This window comes from Gekko japonicus, unplaced genomic scaffold (genome assembly GCF_001447785.1).
Source record: "Gekko japonicus isolate JY-2015 unplaced genomic scaffold, Gekko_japonicus_V1.1 scaffold3967, whole genome shotgun sequence".
Classification (NCBI taxonomy): domain Eukaryota; kingdom Metazoa; phylum Chordata; class Lepidosauria; order Squamata; family Gekkonidae; genus Gekko; species Gekko japonicus.
Window position 1 is genome coordinate 83,158 of NW_015169906.1, and position 18,512 is coordinate 101,669.

An 18,512-nucleotide genomic window follows, 5' to 3' on the forward strand; every position below is an offset into this window, starting at 1 on the left:
ACTCAGAGTTGGTGCTCCATGACTGAAAACTTTAGAACATGTTCTCGTCTTCCACACTGAGCTTCTCCCTGGAGAAAAGAAAAATATGGGGAAGAGACAGAAGAGACACAACTTGATCAATCAGCCTATGATTTAATGGCCCCAGCATGGTTTTTCTAACCAGATACACTAATTATATGCAAAAAGAAGAAGAGACTGGATTTATACCCTGCCCTTCACTCGGAATCTCAGAGCAGTTTACAATCACCTTTCCCTTCCCCTCCCCACAACAGACACTCTGTGAGGAAGGTGGGGCTGAGAGAGCTCTTTTGAGGACTGCTCTTGAGAGAACAGCTCTGAGAGAACTTGTGACTGACCCAAGGTCACACCAACAGCTGCATGTGGAGGAGTGGGGAATCAAACCCAGTTCTCCCAATTTAGAGTCTGCACTCCTAACCACTACAGCAAACTGGGTCTCCAAAGGTATCACTACGATTTTATGTCTTCTTCTTCATTAAATCCATACATTAAGATTCTAATTACGAGGTAGCAGATTTCTATTCCATCACAGAAAAGTCCTTCTAAAAATTCCTTCGTACAGTTTGTGAACTATTAGGAAGGCTGTTCCACCAAAGACGCCAGAGAGAACATGCAAGCTTATCCAGCTGCAAGATGGCATCTGGCCCCACAGCTGGACCTCCTGGTGGGGCACCTGGTGTTTTTGGTCACCGTGTGACACAGAGTGTTGGACTGGCTGGGCCATTGGCCTGATACAACACTGGCTTCTCTTCTGTTCTTATCTTCAAAGAGCTCTGCTTTGATTAGCAGACCTGGCAGAGAGGGGTCACGGCTTGGTGGCAGAGCACCCGCTTTGCGTGTAGAAGGTCCCTGGTTCAATCCCCAGCATCTCCAGCTAAAGGGATGAGGCAGGAAGTGATGTGAAAACCTCTGCTTGAGACCCTGGAGAGCTTAGTCAGAGTAGACAAGACTGATCTCGATAGACTCCACAGAAGGCACCTTCAGACATGCAGTGTAATGGGACAGGCTGTCCCGAAGAGTTGTGGGTACCAGACCACCAAGAGCCTTCCTAGTGATAACCATCCCCTTGAACTGCTGGAAGCCAATGAGGAGCCAACGAAGCACTTACTAAAGAGGTTCATGTTGCCTGACTCCTGCGAGTAACTGAGCTATAGTGTTCTGCGATGTCTGAATATCCCAAGTTGTCTTCAAGGCCCGTCCCCTGTGGAGAGCCATCCAGTAGTCTAGCCTCAAGGTAGCACCCAGCTATGCTATCTTGGTTGGTTTGGGAACAGATGCCAAGGAGAGCACCAAGGATCTCTTCCGTGCAAAGGATCAGCTCTGCCGCTGAGCTATGGCTTCTTTCCCATCACAGATAACCCTCCCTTCCCGTACATGCACAGGAATGGAGTTCCGGCTGGCTCCAGAGTTGACCACACCCACTACAGCCAAAACCTCTGTGTGTGTGGCTACAGAGGGAAGGCCTGGAGAGCGACACACACCCCGCGACTCTGAGGTGGGGGGGCCAGGGGGCCCCTGAAAGGTTCTGCCTCCCCATGCCTTCCCCGGCCTGTCCAAGGACCGGCTTGCCCAGGCTCCCTGCAGCTGTGGTGCCTCGGGCAAGCCAAGGGAAGGCAATTTAAACTGCCTTCCTTTCCCTTCAGGGGGGGGGGCTTGCCCGGGCTCCCAAGGGAAGGCATGGGTGTGTGGCCTAATATGCTAATGAGCTGTGCTGTCAGGGGTGCGGCCTAATATGATAATGAGTTCCTGCTGTTGGGTGTGGCCTGTTATGCTAATAAGTGCCTGCTGGGCTTTTCCTACGGAAAAAAGCCCTGCATGTGCCCATTGCCTTTCATCTCTCTGCAAGACAGTGCAAGGTACTCTGTTCACACACTCAGAGGCAAGAGCCAGATAAGATTCTGGAAGGGGGGTGGTGGAGATCATGATGGTCCCTCAGGAATCCCCTACTATGCAACCCCGCCAAGCCAAGTGTCTCTTCCTGTCACGTGTGGGTGACAACGCAGGCTAGCAGCTTAGGGAGTCCCATGCTTCTATCTGGGACTTTACCTTAAAGCCTTTAAGGTGGGTCTCATCTCATCTCCTGCACCCGAGCTGCATCTGCACACCTCCTCCTGCTGTGAAGCAATCCCACCGACACTAAGAAGGAAAAGATTCTTTTGAGACAGGACAATCCCTTCCCCTCCCCAGGGCTCCCGGTGGGATCCAGCTTGCTTGGAGGGGAGAAGCACAGTCCTCTCTCTGGGGGGGGGGCGGGGAGTCTCCATGGGGCCATCTCCCCACCCCCCCTGCAGCCTTCTTCAGCCATTCCAGATTCTGCATTGATCCCCACACGCGTTTTTACTGGAGCTGCAAACCAATCCAGCCTGCTCCGCTCCTGTGCTTTTAAAAAGAGGTTTGATCTGTAGGGATCCGCGGGGCGATCTGTGCTCGGATCGGAGGGAAACCCGATCCCCCTCCCCGCAGATCGATCTTCAGCCCCAGGGGTCAGATCCAGAGCTGGCAACCCACCCTGGGGGCAGAGAAGGTGCCCCCCTGACCTCCCCCTTCCCGGCCCTGTTCTGCACGTGGGGCCCAGGGAGACCCCCTCACAGGGCTGCTCATCCCGGAGGCGACTCTCCCCCTTCCCCGCCCCACAGACCTTTCCCCTTCCAGGTATCGTCCTGCGAGAAAAGCCGGTGCCAAAACCCGAGGAGGAGGAGAAAGGAAGACGCACTCAGTGTTTCTTTCCTCCCTTTGCCCCTCTCTAGGCAACGCAGCTCTGTCACCTTCTTAACTCTTTACTAGCTACGGGAGTAAAAGGGGGAAAAAATCCTCTGTAATTTAAGAAATTAGTTTTTCTATTTAAATAAAGGAAGCAAATTCAACATACCCATTTTAAACAAGCTCCTGGCCAGGGAAGTTTGCTCTGTAACCTCAGGAATGGAGACTGACAGCTGCCACTCACAAGTTCTGATAGGGCTGCCAACCTCCAGGTGATGTCTGGAGATTTGCTATTATAAAGCCGCCCTGAGCCTGCTTTGGTGGGGAGAGTGGGGTATAAATTGAATGAATGAATGAATGAATGAATGAATGAATGAATGAGTAACTGATCTCCAGTTGACAGAGATCAGTTCCACCTTGAGAAAATGGCTGTTTCAGAAAGCTGGACTCTATGGCACTGTACCCTATTGAAGTCCCTCTCCTCCCCAAACGCTGCCCTTTTCAGGCTCCGCCCACCCACAAAACCTCCAGGTAAATCTCAACCCAGAGCTGGCAACCCTAAGTTCAGAGGAGGCCAGAAAAATTCCCCAAAAAGCTCACTCCACAGAATTTGTAAAGAATAACTGTAGAGACGGTTGCCTACCATCTATGAAATCCAGTCGGTTTCAATTGCTTCATTCCTTTATATTCTACTCTTTATTGATTGCCCTGTTTCCCCCAATTTGGCAGCTCAGCTTTTATTTTCATAAGAACATAAGAGAAGACAATGTTGGGTCAGGCCAATGGCTCTTCCAGTCCAACACTCTGTCACACAGAGGCCAAAACTAACAGGTGCCATCAGGAGGTCCAGCAGTGGGGCCAGGACACTAGAAGCCTTCCCACTGTTGCCCCCCCTCCAAGCACCAAGAATACAGAGCATCACTTGCCCCAGCCTGAGAGATCCTATCTATACCTGGTGGCTAATAGCCACCAATGGACCCCTGCTCCATATGCTTATCTAATTCTGTCTTGAAGCCGTCCATGCTTGTAGCCGCCGCCACCTCCTGTGGCAGTGAATTCCATGTGTTAATCACTCTTTGGGTGAAGAAGTACTTCCTTTTATCTGTTCTAACCCGACCGCTCAGCAATTTCATGGAGTGCCCACGAGTTCTTGTATTGTGAGAAAGGGAGAAAAGTACCTCTTTCTCTACCTGCTCTTTCCCATGCATAATCTTATAAACCTCAATCATGTCACCCCTCAGTCGTCGTTTCTCCAAGCTAAAGAGCCCTAAGCGCCTTAACCGTTCCTCATAGGGAAAGTGTTCCAACCCCTTTATCATTCGAGTTGCCCTTTTCTGCACTTTTCCCAAAGCTATAATATCCTTTTTAAGGTGTGGTGACCAGAACTGCACACAGTATTCCAAATGAGGTCGCACCATTGATATATATAGGAGCATTATGATATTTTCCTTGTATTATAATCTTAGTGTCTAATTTTCTAACTCAGTCTAATTCACTGTTGGATGTGTGTAGTTCTTCCTGCATTGTTTTATATCATGACATTCCCCTTGACTTGAAATCACAAAGGTCGACTATGAATTGGTACTTACCTTACAACTTGTAGGGTTGCCCACTAAGGCCTGGGAAATTCCTGGAGATTTGGGAGCGAGGCCTGTGGAGGGATTTTAGAATCTGCGGCATACCATCAAATCCACCCTTCAAAGCTGCCAGGCCAGCCCGATCTCGTCAGATCTCAGAAGCTAAGCAGGGTCGGCCTAGGTTGCAATGTGAACCTTAAGGGAGTTATGGGATGGTTGTGAATGGTTGTGTGAGTGCATATGTGTATGGCTGTAGATCACTGTAATGATTGCACCTTTAATTTCGTTGTACTGTGTACAATGACAATAAAGTATATTATTATTATTATATTACACACACTGCCTTATTATTATTAGCCATTTTTTCCCCAGGGGAACGGATCTGATGTCTGGAGAGCAATTATAATTCTGGGAGAACTCCAGGCCCCATCTGGAGGGTGGCAACCCTAGGAATTGTGCAGAGCCACATTTGCAATTACCATCGACCAAAACAACCATTGACTACCCCACCAAACAAACATATACGTATAATACAAATGTATCAAGATCGGTAGCCGTGTAAATTCTGCCTGTAGCAGTAGAAAAGGGCAAGCGTCCAGGAGCACCTTAAATATCTGAAAAAGTGAGCAGTTCCTGACAAAAGCTCATCCCCTTCCACATATTTTGTTAGTCTTTAAGGTGCTACGGGACTCTTCCTCTTTTCTACTAATATCAGTGTGTGTGTGTGTTAAATGCCATCAAGTCGATTCCAATTTATGGCAGCCCTATGAATTAATGACTCCTCATATCTGCAAGACAATCTTTCTCCATATGCTCTGACTGCCACAACAGCTTCACTCATCCTAGCAAGGCCTTCTTCAGGAGCCAACCTACAAATGGGCAAAATCAACAACTGCTCACCAAAACCCAACTCTCATTCCCGTTAGCCAGATTTCAGCTGTCGGGATCTAATTTCCCGTGTACATCATATGCGGCCCCCTTATAGTGCAAATAAAAAAATATAAGGTGAGTTGCAAAAGAACAATTACTCTGGTAAGGTAAAGGTAAAGGTTCCCTTTCCTCATATCTGCAAGACAATCTTTCTCCATATGCTCTGACTGCCACAACAGCTTCACTCATCCTAGCAAGGCCTTCTTCAGGAGCCAACCTACAAATGGGCAAAATCAACAACTGCTCACCAAAACCCAACTCTCATTCCCGTTAGCCAGATTTCAGCTGTCGGGATCTAAGTTCCCGTGTATCTCATCTGCAGCCCCCTTATAGTGCAAATAAAAAAAATATAAGGTGAGTTGCAAAAAAACAATTACTCTGGTAGCTGTAGTCAATATGGGATCAAGTACGAGATTCCAATTGAAGCCCCAAAAACCCAAGAACACCACAAGATATAATTAAAGCGATTTATTAAAAGAACATGTGGGAATATACAATAAAAGAGCAGTGAACAGATAATACAAAAATAATCAAAAGATATAATTAAAGCAATTTATTAAAAGAACATGTGGGAATATACAATAAAAGAGCAGTGAACAGATAATACAAAAATAATCAATTTATAAATCTAAGCTAAGCACATATACAAGCATTGATTCAAGATTCAGGTGTCACCCAGCAAGACTGAGCTCAATAGGGTTTCAAAAGCCAAGACAAGAGTTCCAGTCAGTATGACCCCCACAGAACCAAGAAGTGTCCCAAAGTCAGATCTAATCCAGAACAAAAATAGAACTAGAATGAATGGTCTTTCCTGGGTTTCCTGGTACCTGGGTTTTGGCCACTGTGCGACACAATGTTGGACTGGAAGAAAAAGAGGAGATTGGATTTATACCCCGCCCTTCACTACTCAAAGGAGTCTCAGAGTGGCTTACGATCTCCTTTCCCTTTCCCCTCCCCACAACAGACACCCTGTGAGGTAGGTGAGAGCTCTTTCAAGGACTGCTCCTCAGAGAACAGCTCTGAAACAACTTGTAACTGACCCATAGTCACACCAGCAGCTGCATGTGAAGGTCTGGGGAATCAAACCCGGTTCTCCCAGAGTCCATGCTCCTAACTACTACAGCAACATGACTTCTCTTAAGTTCCTTTCATCTCAGTGACCCAGTGTTGGCATGGTACTAGCTGACCAAGCAAATAATGTAACTTAACCCATCAGTTATATTGCTAATCAGGTGACTCACCCAATCAGGAGAGTTTGCTCATTAGACCAAACATTCCACAGCTGCATCACATCCAATTAAGCAAACACCTTCTCCCACCCATGAGCTTGGGCACTAATGTGATAGAATGTGAAGAAGTCAGCAGTGGCTCATGACAGCTCCTCCCCTGCCACAAATTTTGTTAGTCTTTAAGGTGTTTCTGGACTCTTGCTCTTTTCTGCAGAGATGGAATGCATCCTCTAGATTCTTGTGGCCCTTGAAACTGCCCGGCCTAATGGTCTGCCCAGCATCTGGGTTGCCTCCCATTTCTCTTATCTGACTCTTTGAAGCTAAAAGCAGTTTGACCCAAAGTTCTCAGAGAGAGAAAATGTCATGATTTTCTTAACTAGGCCTCAGCATGAGCCATTGCTTGAATTTAGCCAGGAATGGCTTAAAGGAACCAGTTTCTTGACACCCCACTTTCTCCCTTTCTTGACACCCCGCTTTAGTAGACATAACTGGTGTTTAATGTTGTTGTTCTTAAAGGGGAAAAAAATAAGTGTGGCTTTCATTTAACTCCGCTAGTAAAATCAGCCCTCTGTTCCCGGGACTGGAAGGGCTGGCTTTAGTAAGGATGGCAGGGCATTCTGTTCATGCTCAGAGGCAAGAGCCAAATAAAATTCTGGAAGGGGGAGGGAGATCATGATAGTCATGCAGGAATCCTATGCTCTGTAACAGCACTCTCCCCCACCACCTTGGAAAGGATGACCCCTGAGTCTCCAGCACTTGGGCTGTATTCGCACATCTCTTCCCGCACCAGAAGAATCCCATTGACCATAACACAGGAAAGATTATTTCTGAGAGAACAAACAAGTAGTGAACGCGAGAGAGCAAAAGTCCTCCCACCAGCATCCAAAGACGCTAGGTGAGAGATTCAACTGGCATTTAGCCCTCGCAGGGACTCAAAGGGCACAGGAACAACCCTCCTCTCTCTCAAGACTGGGCAAAAGGGCTCCCTAGGGCCAGCTCAATCCACCCACTCCCCAACTTCTCCTGCCATACACAATGACTTATCCTGCCATACCAAAGTTTTGAGTCCAGTGGCACCTTTAAGACCAACAAAGTTTTATTCTCGGTATAAGCTTTCCTGTGCATGCACACGTCATCAGATACTGAATCTGAACATATCTGGAAAAGTGTGCATGCACACGAAAGCTTATACAGAATAAAACTTTGTTGGTCAGAAAGGACTCGGGCTTTGTTCTGCTGCTTCAGACCAACAGGACTACCCCCCTGAAGCCACCCTGCCATACCAGATATTGCAGTGACCCCCCCCTTTGCCGCTAGTTAGCCACCAATCCAGCCTGCCAGGCGCACCTGTGCTTTTAGCCAGAGGTCTGATCTACGGGGCTCAGTGAAGGAATCTGATCTATGGGGCTCAGTGAAGGAATCTGTTCCTGGGAACAGAAGGGAAAACCGGCCCCCTGCTGCTCCTTGGCGGAAATCCAGCCCCAGTTTCAGAGGTTGGATCCAGAGCAGGCGGTGCTCCTCGGGAGCAGAGAAGGGGCCAGCCTGACGTCCTCCTTGGTAGCCCTGCTCGGCACACGAGACCCAGAGAGACTCCCTTGCAGGGCTGCCCACACAGCTTTTTACCCTTCCAGGCAGCCCCCAGTCCAGATCCAGTCTCAGTCCTTCAGCTCAAGTGTAACCCTGAGTCCATTATGCTGAGCTAAAGACTTGGGGCATTTCTTATAACAAATAATAATAATGATAATAATAAGAGTCGGGTTTATACCCTACCTTTCACTCGGAGTCTCAGAGCGGCTTACAATCTCCTTCCCCTCCTCTCCCCACAACAGACACCCTGTGAGGTAGGTGGGGCTGAGAGAGCTCTTCGTGAACAGCTCTTGAGAGAACAGCTCTGTGAGAACTGGGACTGGCCCAAGGTCACCCAGCTGGCTGCATGTGGAGTAGCGGGGAATCAAACACGGTTCTCCACATTATGTTGGATCCCAAGCATTCAAAATAACTCCACGTTCAAAAGCAAAGCAAGGTTTATTTCAAAGCGTTGGTTCAACCAGAACAAGACATTGTTAGGAATAACTGCAACTGGGTGGTAAGCGCTGCTCAAACCCTGTTCCACCCCCATAATTTTCATTAATTCCCTCCAAAACTTAGAAACAAATTGAGTACCACGGTCGGATATCACCTTAGCTGGATCTCCCACCCATGAGCTCAGGCACTAATGTGATGGAATATGAAGAAGTCGATTCTTGTATCCTTGAAACTTCCAGGCCTAATGGGATGGCCAGTACCTGGGTTCCCTCTCATCTCCCTTATCTGAGTCTTTGGAGCTACAAGCAGTTTGAGCTGTGTTTCAGAGAAAGAACCTCCCATCTTTTCTAGGCCTCAGCCTGAACCACTTGTTTGAACAAGAAACTGTTTAAAGGAACCAGTTTCTTGACACCCTGCCTTTAACTGTGCCTGCCAATGATGTCACAGGCTGGTGCCAGCCCCGGGGCCTGGGCTGTGCCGGCTTTGAATTTAGCCAGGAATGGCTTAAAGGGACCCGTTTCTTGACACCCCGCTTTAGTAGACATAACTGGTGTTTAATGTTGTTGTTCTTAAAGGGGGAAAAAATAAGTGTGGCTTTCATTGAACTCCACCTTCTAGCCAGTAAAATCAGCTGTCTGTTCCCGGGACCCGAAGGGCTGACTTTAGTAAGGATGGCAGGGCATTCTGTTCATGCTCAGAGGCAATAGCCAAATAAAATACTGGAAGGGGGAGGGAGATCATGATAGTCATGCAGGAATCCTATGCTATGTAACAGCACTCTTCCCCACCACCTTGGAAAGGATGACCCCTGAGTCTCCAGCACTTGGGCTGTATTTGCACATCACTTCCCGCACCAGAAGAATCCCATTGACCATAACACAGGAAAGATTATTTCTGAGAGAGCAAACAAGTAGTGAACGCGAGAGAGCAAAAGTCCTCCCACCAGCATCCAAAGACGCTGGGTGAGAGATTCAACTGGCATTTAGTCCTCGCAGGGACTCAAAGGGCACAGGAACCCTCCCCTCTCTCAAGACTGGGCAAAAGGGCTCCATAGGGCCAGCTCAATCCACCCACTCCCCGACCTCTCCTGCCATACCAAAGTTTTGAGTCCAGTGGCACCTTTAAGACCAACAAAGTTTTATTCTAGGTATAAGCTTTCCTGTGCATGCACACGTCATCAGATACTGAATCTGAACATATCTGGGAAAGCGTGCATGCACACGAAAGCTTATGCTCAGAATAAAACTTTGTCGGTCCGAAAGGACTCAGGCTTTGTTCTGCTGCTTCAGACCAACAGGACTACCCACCTGAAGCCACCCTGCCGTACCAGATATTGCAGTGACACCCCCCTCTTGCCGCTAGTTAACCACCAATCCCGCCTGCCAGGCACCTGTGCTTTTAGCCAGAGGTCTGATCTACGGGGCTCAGTGAAGGAATCTGTTCCTGAGAACAAAAGGGAAAACCAGCCCCCTGCTGCTCCTTGGCGGAAATCCAGCCCCAGTTTCAGAGGTTGGATCCAGAGCAGGCGGTGCTCCTCGGGAGCAGAGAAGGGGACAGCCTGACGTCCTCCTTGGTAGCCCTGCTCCGCATGCGAGACCCAGAGAGACTCCCTTACAGGGCTGCCCACACAGCTTTTTACCCTTCCAGGCAGCCCCCAGTCCGGATCCAGTCTTGGTCCTTCAGCTCTCCTGCAAGTGTAACCCTGAGTCCATTATGTGCTGAGCTAAAGAGTTGGGGTATTTTGTATAATAAAGAAGAAGAAGAAGAAAGAAGGAAGAAGAAAGAAGAGAGAAGGAAGAAGGAAGAAGAAAGAAGGAAGAAGGAAGAAGAAAGAAGGAAGAAGAAGAGAAGGAGGAGGAGGAGTCGGGTTTATACCCTACCTTTCACTCGGAGTCTCAGAGCGGCTTACAATCTCCTTCCCCTCCTCTCCCCACAACAGACACCCTGTGAGGTACGTGGGGCTGAGAGAGCTCTTCGAGAACAGCTCTTGAGAGAACAGCTTCTGTGAGAACTGGGACTGGCCCAAGGTCACCCAGCTGGCTGCATGTGGCGTAGCGGGGAATCAAACACGGTTCTCCACATTAGAGCCCGCTGCTCTGAACCACTACACCAAAATGGGGGAAAGGCGCAATTTTGGGGACTGGAGGGCATGAGGATGCAAGTAGAAATGTTAAGGAATTTTACATGTTATCGTGAAAGTTACTGTGAACAAAAAAAGGGAAACAAACTTAACCCTGAAACCTAGGATCAAGAACCTAAAAAGGTAATTCAAACTGAGTAGAGGGCTAACAATTAAGACTTAATATATATAATATATAAAAATACGTGTGTTTGTAAAGAATTAAAAAACATATAGGGGCCCAATTACACCTCATATAAAAATTCCAAAATCATACACACAAGGGTCAATGGACTTGACCCTTGGTCTTAAAAGTTACACCATCAAGTAAGATTGAGAGTCTTATAATGGCTTGAAAATTTTTAAGGAAACAACTCTATGGTTACCATAGATTTTTAGCCAAAATGCTGGAGTGTCACTGCATGACGTGCCTGGCGTAATGACATAAAGTCTGTGTGACATCTTTGCACCGATGACGTCGACACGGAGGGGTCTGTTTGGGGATGGGGCTTCACCTGCTGACCAGCTGGCCGGCAGCAGATTGGAGCCTCCAGAATTGGGGAAAACCCCACCCCAACTGGGGTCTGGCAACCCTAATTTCAAAATGGGTAGCCATGTTAGTCTGTTTGTAGCAGCAAAAGAGAGCAAGAGTCCAGTAGCACCTTAAAAACTAAAAACATTTGTGGCAGGGTAGGAGCTTTTGTGAGTCACTTCTAGCCAAATTTTGATAAGTCTTTAAGGTGCTGGTGGACTCTTGCTTTTTTCTATTATCGTAGAAGAAGAGGAGATTGGATCTATACCCCGCCCTTCACTACCCAAAGGAGTCTCAGAGCGGCTTACAGACTCCTTTCCCTTCCCCTCCCCACAACAGACACCCTGTGAGGTAGGTGGGGCTGAGAGTACTCTGACAGAAACTGCTCTTTTTCAAGGACAGCTGTGCCAGAGCTTGTGACTGACCCAAGGTCATCCAGCAGGTGAAAGTGGAGGAGAGGGGAATCAAACCCGGTTCTCCCAGATTAGAGTCCGTGCACTTAACCTCTACACCAAACTGGCTCACGAACTCTCTGGGTTCTTTAATTTAAAAAAATATATTTATTTGATATTGCTCCGTGAATTAAATAGAAGTTATAGAAGCAAAGCAAAAAATCCAAAAAAGCAGGAAGTTGGCGGACTTGCGTGTTTGTTTCCTCCCTTTGTTTGCATCCTGTCTAGGAAATGCAGCTTTGTCTGCTTCTTAACCCTTTGGCACCAGGAGAAGCGGGGAATCGAACTTAGTTCTCCAGATTAGCGTTTGCTGCTCTTAACTACTACACCGTGCTGGCCTTGGAGAAAATGGCTGCTTTGGAAGGTAGACTCCACAACATTATACCCTGCCGAGGCCCCTCCTCCCCACAACCCAGCCCTGCCCAGGGCTCACCTCAAATTTCCAGGAATTTCCCAATGCAGAGTTGTGGCTAGAGATGCCAGCCCCCAGAACTACAGCTTATCGCCAGACGACAGAGACCAATTCCACTGGAGAAAATGGATGCTTTGGAGGTCTTGTACCCCGCTGGGGTCCCTTCCCAGGCTCCAAATCTCTAGGAGTTTCCCATACTGGATCTGACAACCCTACCCCCTCATCCCCTGCGGGTGGCAGGGGGGACCTGGCAACCCTAGTTGTGGCTGCTCAGTGGTGCTGACAAGGAGAGCCAGTTTGGTGTAGTGGTTAAGTGCGCGGACTCTAATCTGGGAGAACCGGGTTTGATTCCCCACTCCTCCGCTTGCACCTGGCTGGATGACCTTGGGCAAGCCAGTAAGGTTTTGTACCAAGTGTATTTTAAATTTTGCTGTACAATTACCTAAGATGTAAGTACTAAGATGTAAGTACTAATGTTCATATGTATTATATCATGTATAAGTTTATAGATTCTTGGTCAGAAGACGTTGTCGAAACGGCATCACATTCCGGAGACCACCGTCCCGCCGTCTTTGTTATCTTCTACAACTGGATTTACAATTTGAGTGTATTAGTATCATTTTTGTAATTTTCATATTTATAATATTATTGCTATTGTTAAAGAAATATTGAGCGCACTTTACACAGTTCTTGTGGCGCTATCTTTTCAAGCCATAGTTCTGACAAGAGCTGTTCTCTCAAAGTTCTCTCAGCCCCACACCTCACAGGGTGTCTGTTGTGGGGAGGGGAAGGGAAAGGAGTCTGTAAGCCGCTCTGAGACTCCGAGTGAAGGGCGGGGTATAAATCCTGTCTCCTCTTCTCTATTCATGCTCAGCGGTATGATCAGCCAGTGGAAAATTTGGTTGAACTTTGGGCCCCTCTTCTAAGGCCAAAGGAGTACAAGGCCAGACCTGAAAGGCCAGGCAACCTTTGCCCCGTGCCTAGGAAAGGCTCTACACCTTCCAAACATCAACAACGAGCCCTTTAACCAAGGCCCAAATGAGTGCCTTGATGGTCTCCGTGTCCAGAAACCCCAAACTGGCAACGAAGATCTCCTAACCCAGGGTCAAGATTTCGTCTGTTGGCTTTTTCCTCCCGTTTGAGGCTCTATCAATAGGGTTGCCAGCTCTGAGTCGGGAAATACTTGGGGATTTTGGAGGTAGAGCCTGGGGAGTGTGGGGTTGGGGAGCGGAGGGACCTCTTCAGGTTACAGTGCCATAGAGTCCACCTTCCAAAGATCAATGGCAATAGTGGGCAATCTCCAGGGGCTACCTGGAGGTTGGCAGCCCTTTCTAAAAAAAAAGGAAGCCATGGTCCTCAGCAGGGGTCATTTCGTAGAAAAAGAGGTGGAAGAGCTCATTAGCATAGCTCATTAGCATAACTTATTTGCATATGCCACACCCCCTGACATCACCGGAAGTGTGCCAGAGGGCAACGCCCACTGCAACTTACCTGGCTGCTTCATGCTCCTCATGGCCCAGGGCTGCTGGAAGCAGGGGGCGGGGCTTGTTGCATGTGCCCGCCCCCTGGGCTCTTTACTGCCAGCGCTCCGCTCCTGTGCACTCCTGCAGGAAATGACCCCTGGTCCTCAGTTTGCAGGACCTGAGCGAGCCTTTCCTCATAGGGAAGGTGCTCCAACCCTCTAATCGTCTCGGTTGCCCTCCTCTGTACTTTTTCTAGCTCTGCAATGTCATGAGCATGGCCTTCCCGCGTGGAGGAAGCATCCACTGGTATGTTCCCTCCCACCCTGCTTTCAGAAACATACAGAGAGCAGTGTCCACAATTGTGGGGTGGAAGCATATGAATGAATGAATACATCCCCTTGCATAGATGGTCCTATACCCACTCTCCACAAGTTCAGTCAGTTTGCAGAGGGGTTGTGGGCAGAGGGTTTTGGTGTGGATTTGTTCAGAAATGCTAGGGTGTCTAAAGCTCTTCGTTCATGAGGTTTCTCGCCTGTGGATTTCTTGGCGAAAAAGGGATGAGCTGGTCTTGAATCTCCTTCAACACACATAGCAAATCCTTGGTGTTCTTCCTTTTCCCCTTAGGAGGTCTCTTTGATTTCAAGTAATGCTTCTACCATGGCTAAAGCTCTTTTTGCACTCTGAGTGTTTATACAATTGGGTGTCTAAAGCTCTTCATTCATGAGGTTTCTCGCCTGTGGATTTCTTGGCGATGAAAAAGGGATGAGCTGGTCTTCAATCTCCTTTCACACACATAGCAAATCCTTGGTGTTCTTCTTTGATTTCAAGTAATGCTTCTACCATGGCTAAAGCTCTTTTTGCACTCTGAGTGTTTATACAATTTCTCCTTTGTGTGCATCTTTGATGTACAACAAATAGACATGATTTCAACCATGTGAGGATTCTGTGGTTGTCGTTAATGTGTGAAATACAGGAGAAGGTCTTGTCCCAGACTGAGCAGATGTGTGGGTTTTTCTCGTGTGGACTCTCTGATGCCGAAAAAGGTGTGCCTTCTGAAGAAATCTTCTTCCACACTCTGAGCATTCAAATGGTTTCTCCCCTGTGTGACTTCTTTGATGTTGTTCAAGGTGTGCTCTCCTAATGAAGCTCTTTCCACACTCCAAGCATTTATATGGTTTTTCTTCTGAATGAATAATTTCATGGCGTGTAAGGTTTGAGAGAGAACAAAAATCCTTGCCGCACTCGAAACATTTATGTGGTTTTTCCTTTGATTTACTTATTTTGGAGCGTATAAGGTTTGAGAGAGAACTAAAACCCTTGCTGCTCTCTGAACATTTATGTGGTTTTTCCCCTGTGTGCATTCTTTGATGGATAACCAGCTTACCCCTTTGACGGAAGAACTTTCCACACTCCAAACATTTATGCAGTTTCTCCCCTGTATGGATTCTTTGATGTCTTAGGAACTCTGTTCTGTGAAGAAAGCTCTTCCCACACTCCGAGCACTCATGTGGCATTTTTCCACTGTGCATTTGCATATGTATATTATACTGAGTTTGGTTTAAAAAGTTCATTTCACACATGGAGCATTTATATGGTTCTGTCCCCACATGAATTATGCCACAGAAATCCCCACTTTGTAAAGGAATGGAATCATCCATCTTCTCCACTGCACGGCTTTCCTCCTGTGTCTTGGGTCCGCCTCGATTCCTGAAGTTTCCTTTAAACTCTTCGTTCTTGACTTTATCTGGTGATAGCTGATGCAGTTCCTCATCTTCCTCATCCTCTTGATCATCCCCTGTGGGAATAAAGAGAGAGATCTCATTAGCATCCACGCAAAGAGGTCTGATCTCCACTTGAAGTTCTTTCCATGCCCAAAATATTTCAGTGGCTTCTTCCTGCTATACATTGACATGTACATTAATGGACATTTTAAATATACATTGAAACCTGCTGCATCAGAGAAGATCATTCCATCCTCTTTAGTATTTTATACAGCTCCTCCTCACCTGAGTGAATTCGTAGATGTGAAATAAGGGCTGTTTTCCAACTGAAGCTCTTTCCACACTCTGCACAGTTATATTGTTTCTCTCTCAAGCGAATTTCCTCATGTGAAACAATGTCCATGCTCTGACTGATGCTCTGTCCAAACGCCACACTTCCATTTAGTTTTTCCTTGATGTGGATTCTCTCATGAGCACTGAGGCCTTGGTTCTGACAGTGTTGGGTTGGCTTTTCTTCTTGGTTTTCGATTTCCAGGAATTCTTCTTCTTGGCAAGGAATGGGTTTATCACTACTTTCAACGATGTCATTTTTCACCTGGTTTGGGGGTTCTACTTGATTCCTGAAGCTCCCTTCAGTCTCGCCATCCTTGGGTTTTTCTAATAACCAGCTCTGTTGTCCCATATCATCAGCATTCTCCTGTATATGATCTACTAAAATAACAAGAGAGATCTCATTACCACTAGATACCGATAAACCAAGTCTCAAATTTGCCATTCTGAACTGATGTATTTATATCTTGATTTATGTCTCCTCCTGCCCCCCCTCCCAGTCAATAGGTGGTCACACTTTTCCCCCAGTCAGACTCTACAACAGAACCATTTTTTCTTTTGCCTTTCACCCCCTCCCCCAAATCCCCCATATGCACTTGAAGGACAAGAGGAGTTAACGATTTTTTCCTCCATCCTCACAATGGACAGGTTTGCTGCGAGGGATGGGACGGGGCCTGAGCAAATGATTCTCACAGTTCAAAGGGAACCTTCACACTTCTCTGTTTTCTTTTACTAAGCAGAAATTATTGAAACGTTACTGTTGATCACAAGAAACATGGGGTGGTCACAGAATGTTCTCAAACATCCCAACCATGAAGGAGCAGGCTTCCCCTCCAAGCGTAACACAAGAGGCAGGAGATAGCTGCCCTGTGAAATCTCTGTAGCTAATAGCCATCCTCTCTTCATGCAACCTCCACGGTCAGGGGCAGAATGCCAATGAATGCCTGTTTACTGAAGGGGGGAGGGCAAAAAATAGGCAGGTCCCAATCCCTTTGTGATCACTGGGAGTGTGTGTGTGCGCTTCCTGGAGGCATCTAACAGGCCACCCACCATCGGAAAGAGTCAGATGAGCCTTGGGTCTCATTCAGCGGGATTCTTCTAACATCTTTAATTTGGGGAGTGTTTTTGCATTTAATTCTTCCACTCTAGCCTGAGCAGCCCTTGAAGGGACAGAAGGACCCACCGTTGAGCTCAGCCCTAGAAGGAGCTTCCAAGACTTCCCGATCTCAGGCCCCAGAAGGCCAGCCTCCCTCTTTACCCCGCAAGATGGCCTCTCCGTCCTCCTCTTCCTTGATGTCCATCGGGAGCTGCCTCCACTCGCTCTTGGACAGAGCCCGGCCTGCCTCCTCCAAGGGCACCTGGAACAGCAGAGAGGGACGCTTTCAGGGTACAGTGAAAGAGCTGGGACGAGTTCTGTCCTCTGCCTTAAACTTAGCAGCTACATTGGTATGTACCAGGCAGAACTCAGGATGCAGTCCCAGACTGAGAGGCGGTGTCGCCTTCCTCCAATTCAGATGGACTGAATTTCCACAGAAAGGAGACAACAGACCAGCCCATCAATCCCACGCGTTCCCCTTCTCCCCACTGAGATGGAGGGAGGTCTCATTCCTGGCTCTACCCCAGGTCCTCCTGCCTTCAGGGCCCACAGAACAAAAGGGCCTCACCTGCTTCTCCTGCCTCAAGAGGAACTCCTCGGCCAGGGCCACCGCCTGGGAGCAGCTCTCGGGGCCGCTCTCCCTCACCCGGTTCTGGATCTCCGGGGGAAGGACGCTCAGCAGCTGCTCCAGGATCAAGAGCTCCAGGATCTGCTCCTTGCTGTGATTCTCCACTCTCAGCCACCCGCGGCACATTTCCCGCAGTCGGCTGTAAGCCCCCTGTGGCCCCTCAGCCTCCTGGTAGCAGAAACCCCGGAATTCTTGACGCTGCTTCTCCCGGCTCAGGGCTTCCCCTCGCAAGATGGCTGCCTTCACCTTCCCATAATCCTCTCTGTCACTGACATCCAGATGGTTCAAGGCCTTCTCAGCTTCTCCACTGAGGGCCGGCAGGAGTCGAATCCCCCATTCTTCTTTGGGCCACCAACAGGCTTCAGCCACTTGCTCGAAGGAGGCCAGAAAGGCCTTGGCATCCTCCCAGGGTGAAGGTTTCTCTGGCAAGGGGGGGATTCCCCATCCAAACTGAGGGTTCTCCAACGTCCTGAGGAATTCCTGCCACTGGGCTTCCCACTGCGTAAGGGAACCACCCCCTGAGTGTTGATTCATCAGATCTCCTAGTCTCCTTTCCAGGAATCCATTCATATTTCCAGCCTGGAGGACATGAGGAGTTTTTCTTCTTTCCTGTAATACTTCCTCTGTTTTGGGGGCTGAAAGGTCTTGCTTCTCCATTTTTATCTTTGAATGATCCCTCAGTTATGTTGCTGGATGGCAGAAAACTCTGGGATATTTATTGTCTTCCAGACTTGGCTTCTTCCTGGAGACAAGAAGGAAATGGTAAAGACAGGAGTGGTCAAGTTCCGGTACAATTAGGGTTGGCAGGTGCCCACTGGCCACTGGTGGGGGATATGGTTGCCAGACCCAGGTTGGGGAAGTCCTGGAGATTTGGGGAGGACAGGGATTTCAATGGGGTACAGTGCCATAGAGTCCACTCTCCAAAGCATCCACTTTCTCCAGGGGAACTGGTCTCTGTTGTCTGGAGATGAGCTGTAATTCCTGGGGATCTCCTGGTCCCACCTGGAGGCTGGCATCCCTAGGTACAATGTTTCCTCCTGATTTTCCTACATGTATATAAACAAATTATATGAAAAAAACTGTATTAGTGTGAATTTGAACGTCTACAGTTTTATTAAATGCTAACACTGTGATTTATTTTTTTAAAAATTTTCAAAATTCAACCCAGGGAGCTTGGAAACTCACCTCCCCCTGTCAAGATCAAAAGGTGAGAACCTAAGAATTCCTGTAACAGAAAGAAGACTGCCCTTCTGTGTCCTGTCTAGGAAATCCCACTCTTT

The 18,512-nt window shown here is 48.0% G+C and overlaps 1 protein-coding gene across 1 annotated transcript; it reads right to left on the reverse strand.

Moving 5' to 3' along the window:
* Window positions 1-31: 31 nt before the first annotated feature.
* Window positions 32-17,802, reverse strand: LOC107115744 (zinc finger protein with KRAB and SCAN domains 8-like). Its single transcript, XM_015417507.1, has 6 exons — window positions 17,173-17,802; window positions 16,767-16,866; window positions 15,464-15,886; window positions 15,091-15,252; window positions 14,451-14,640; window positions 32-68 (listed from the first exon to the last, which is right to left on the reverse strand). The coding sequence occupies exons 1-6, from the start codon at window positions 17,800-17,802 to the stop codon at window positions 32-34; spliced, it is 1,542 nt and encodes a 513-aa protein (XP_015272993.1).
* Between the last annotated feature and the right edge of the window lie 710 nt (window positions 17,803-18,512).

Bases quoted from the DNA above. Each gene is read 5' to 3' on its own strand.
- LOC107115744 (XM_015417507.1), bottom strand. From the start codon at position 17,802: ATGAATGGATTCCTGGAAAGGAGACTAGGAGATCTGATGAATCAACAC. The intron at 15,887-16,766 runs GTAAAGAGGGAG...TTATTTTAGTAG, and splicing joins CGGAGAGGCCATCTTGCGGG to ATCATATACAGGAGAATGCT. The intron at 15,253-15,463 runs GTGAGGAGGAGC...TTATTCCCACAG, and splicing joins ACATCTACGAATTCACTCAG to GGGATGATCAAGAGGATGAG.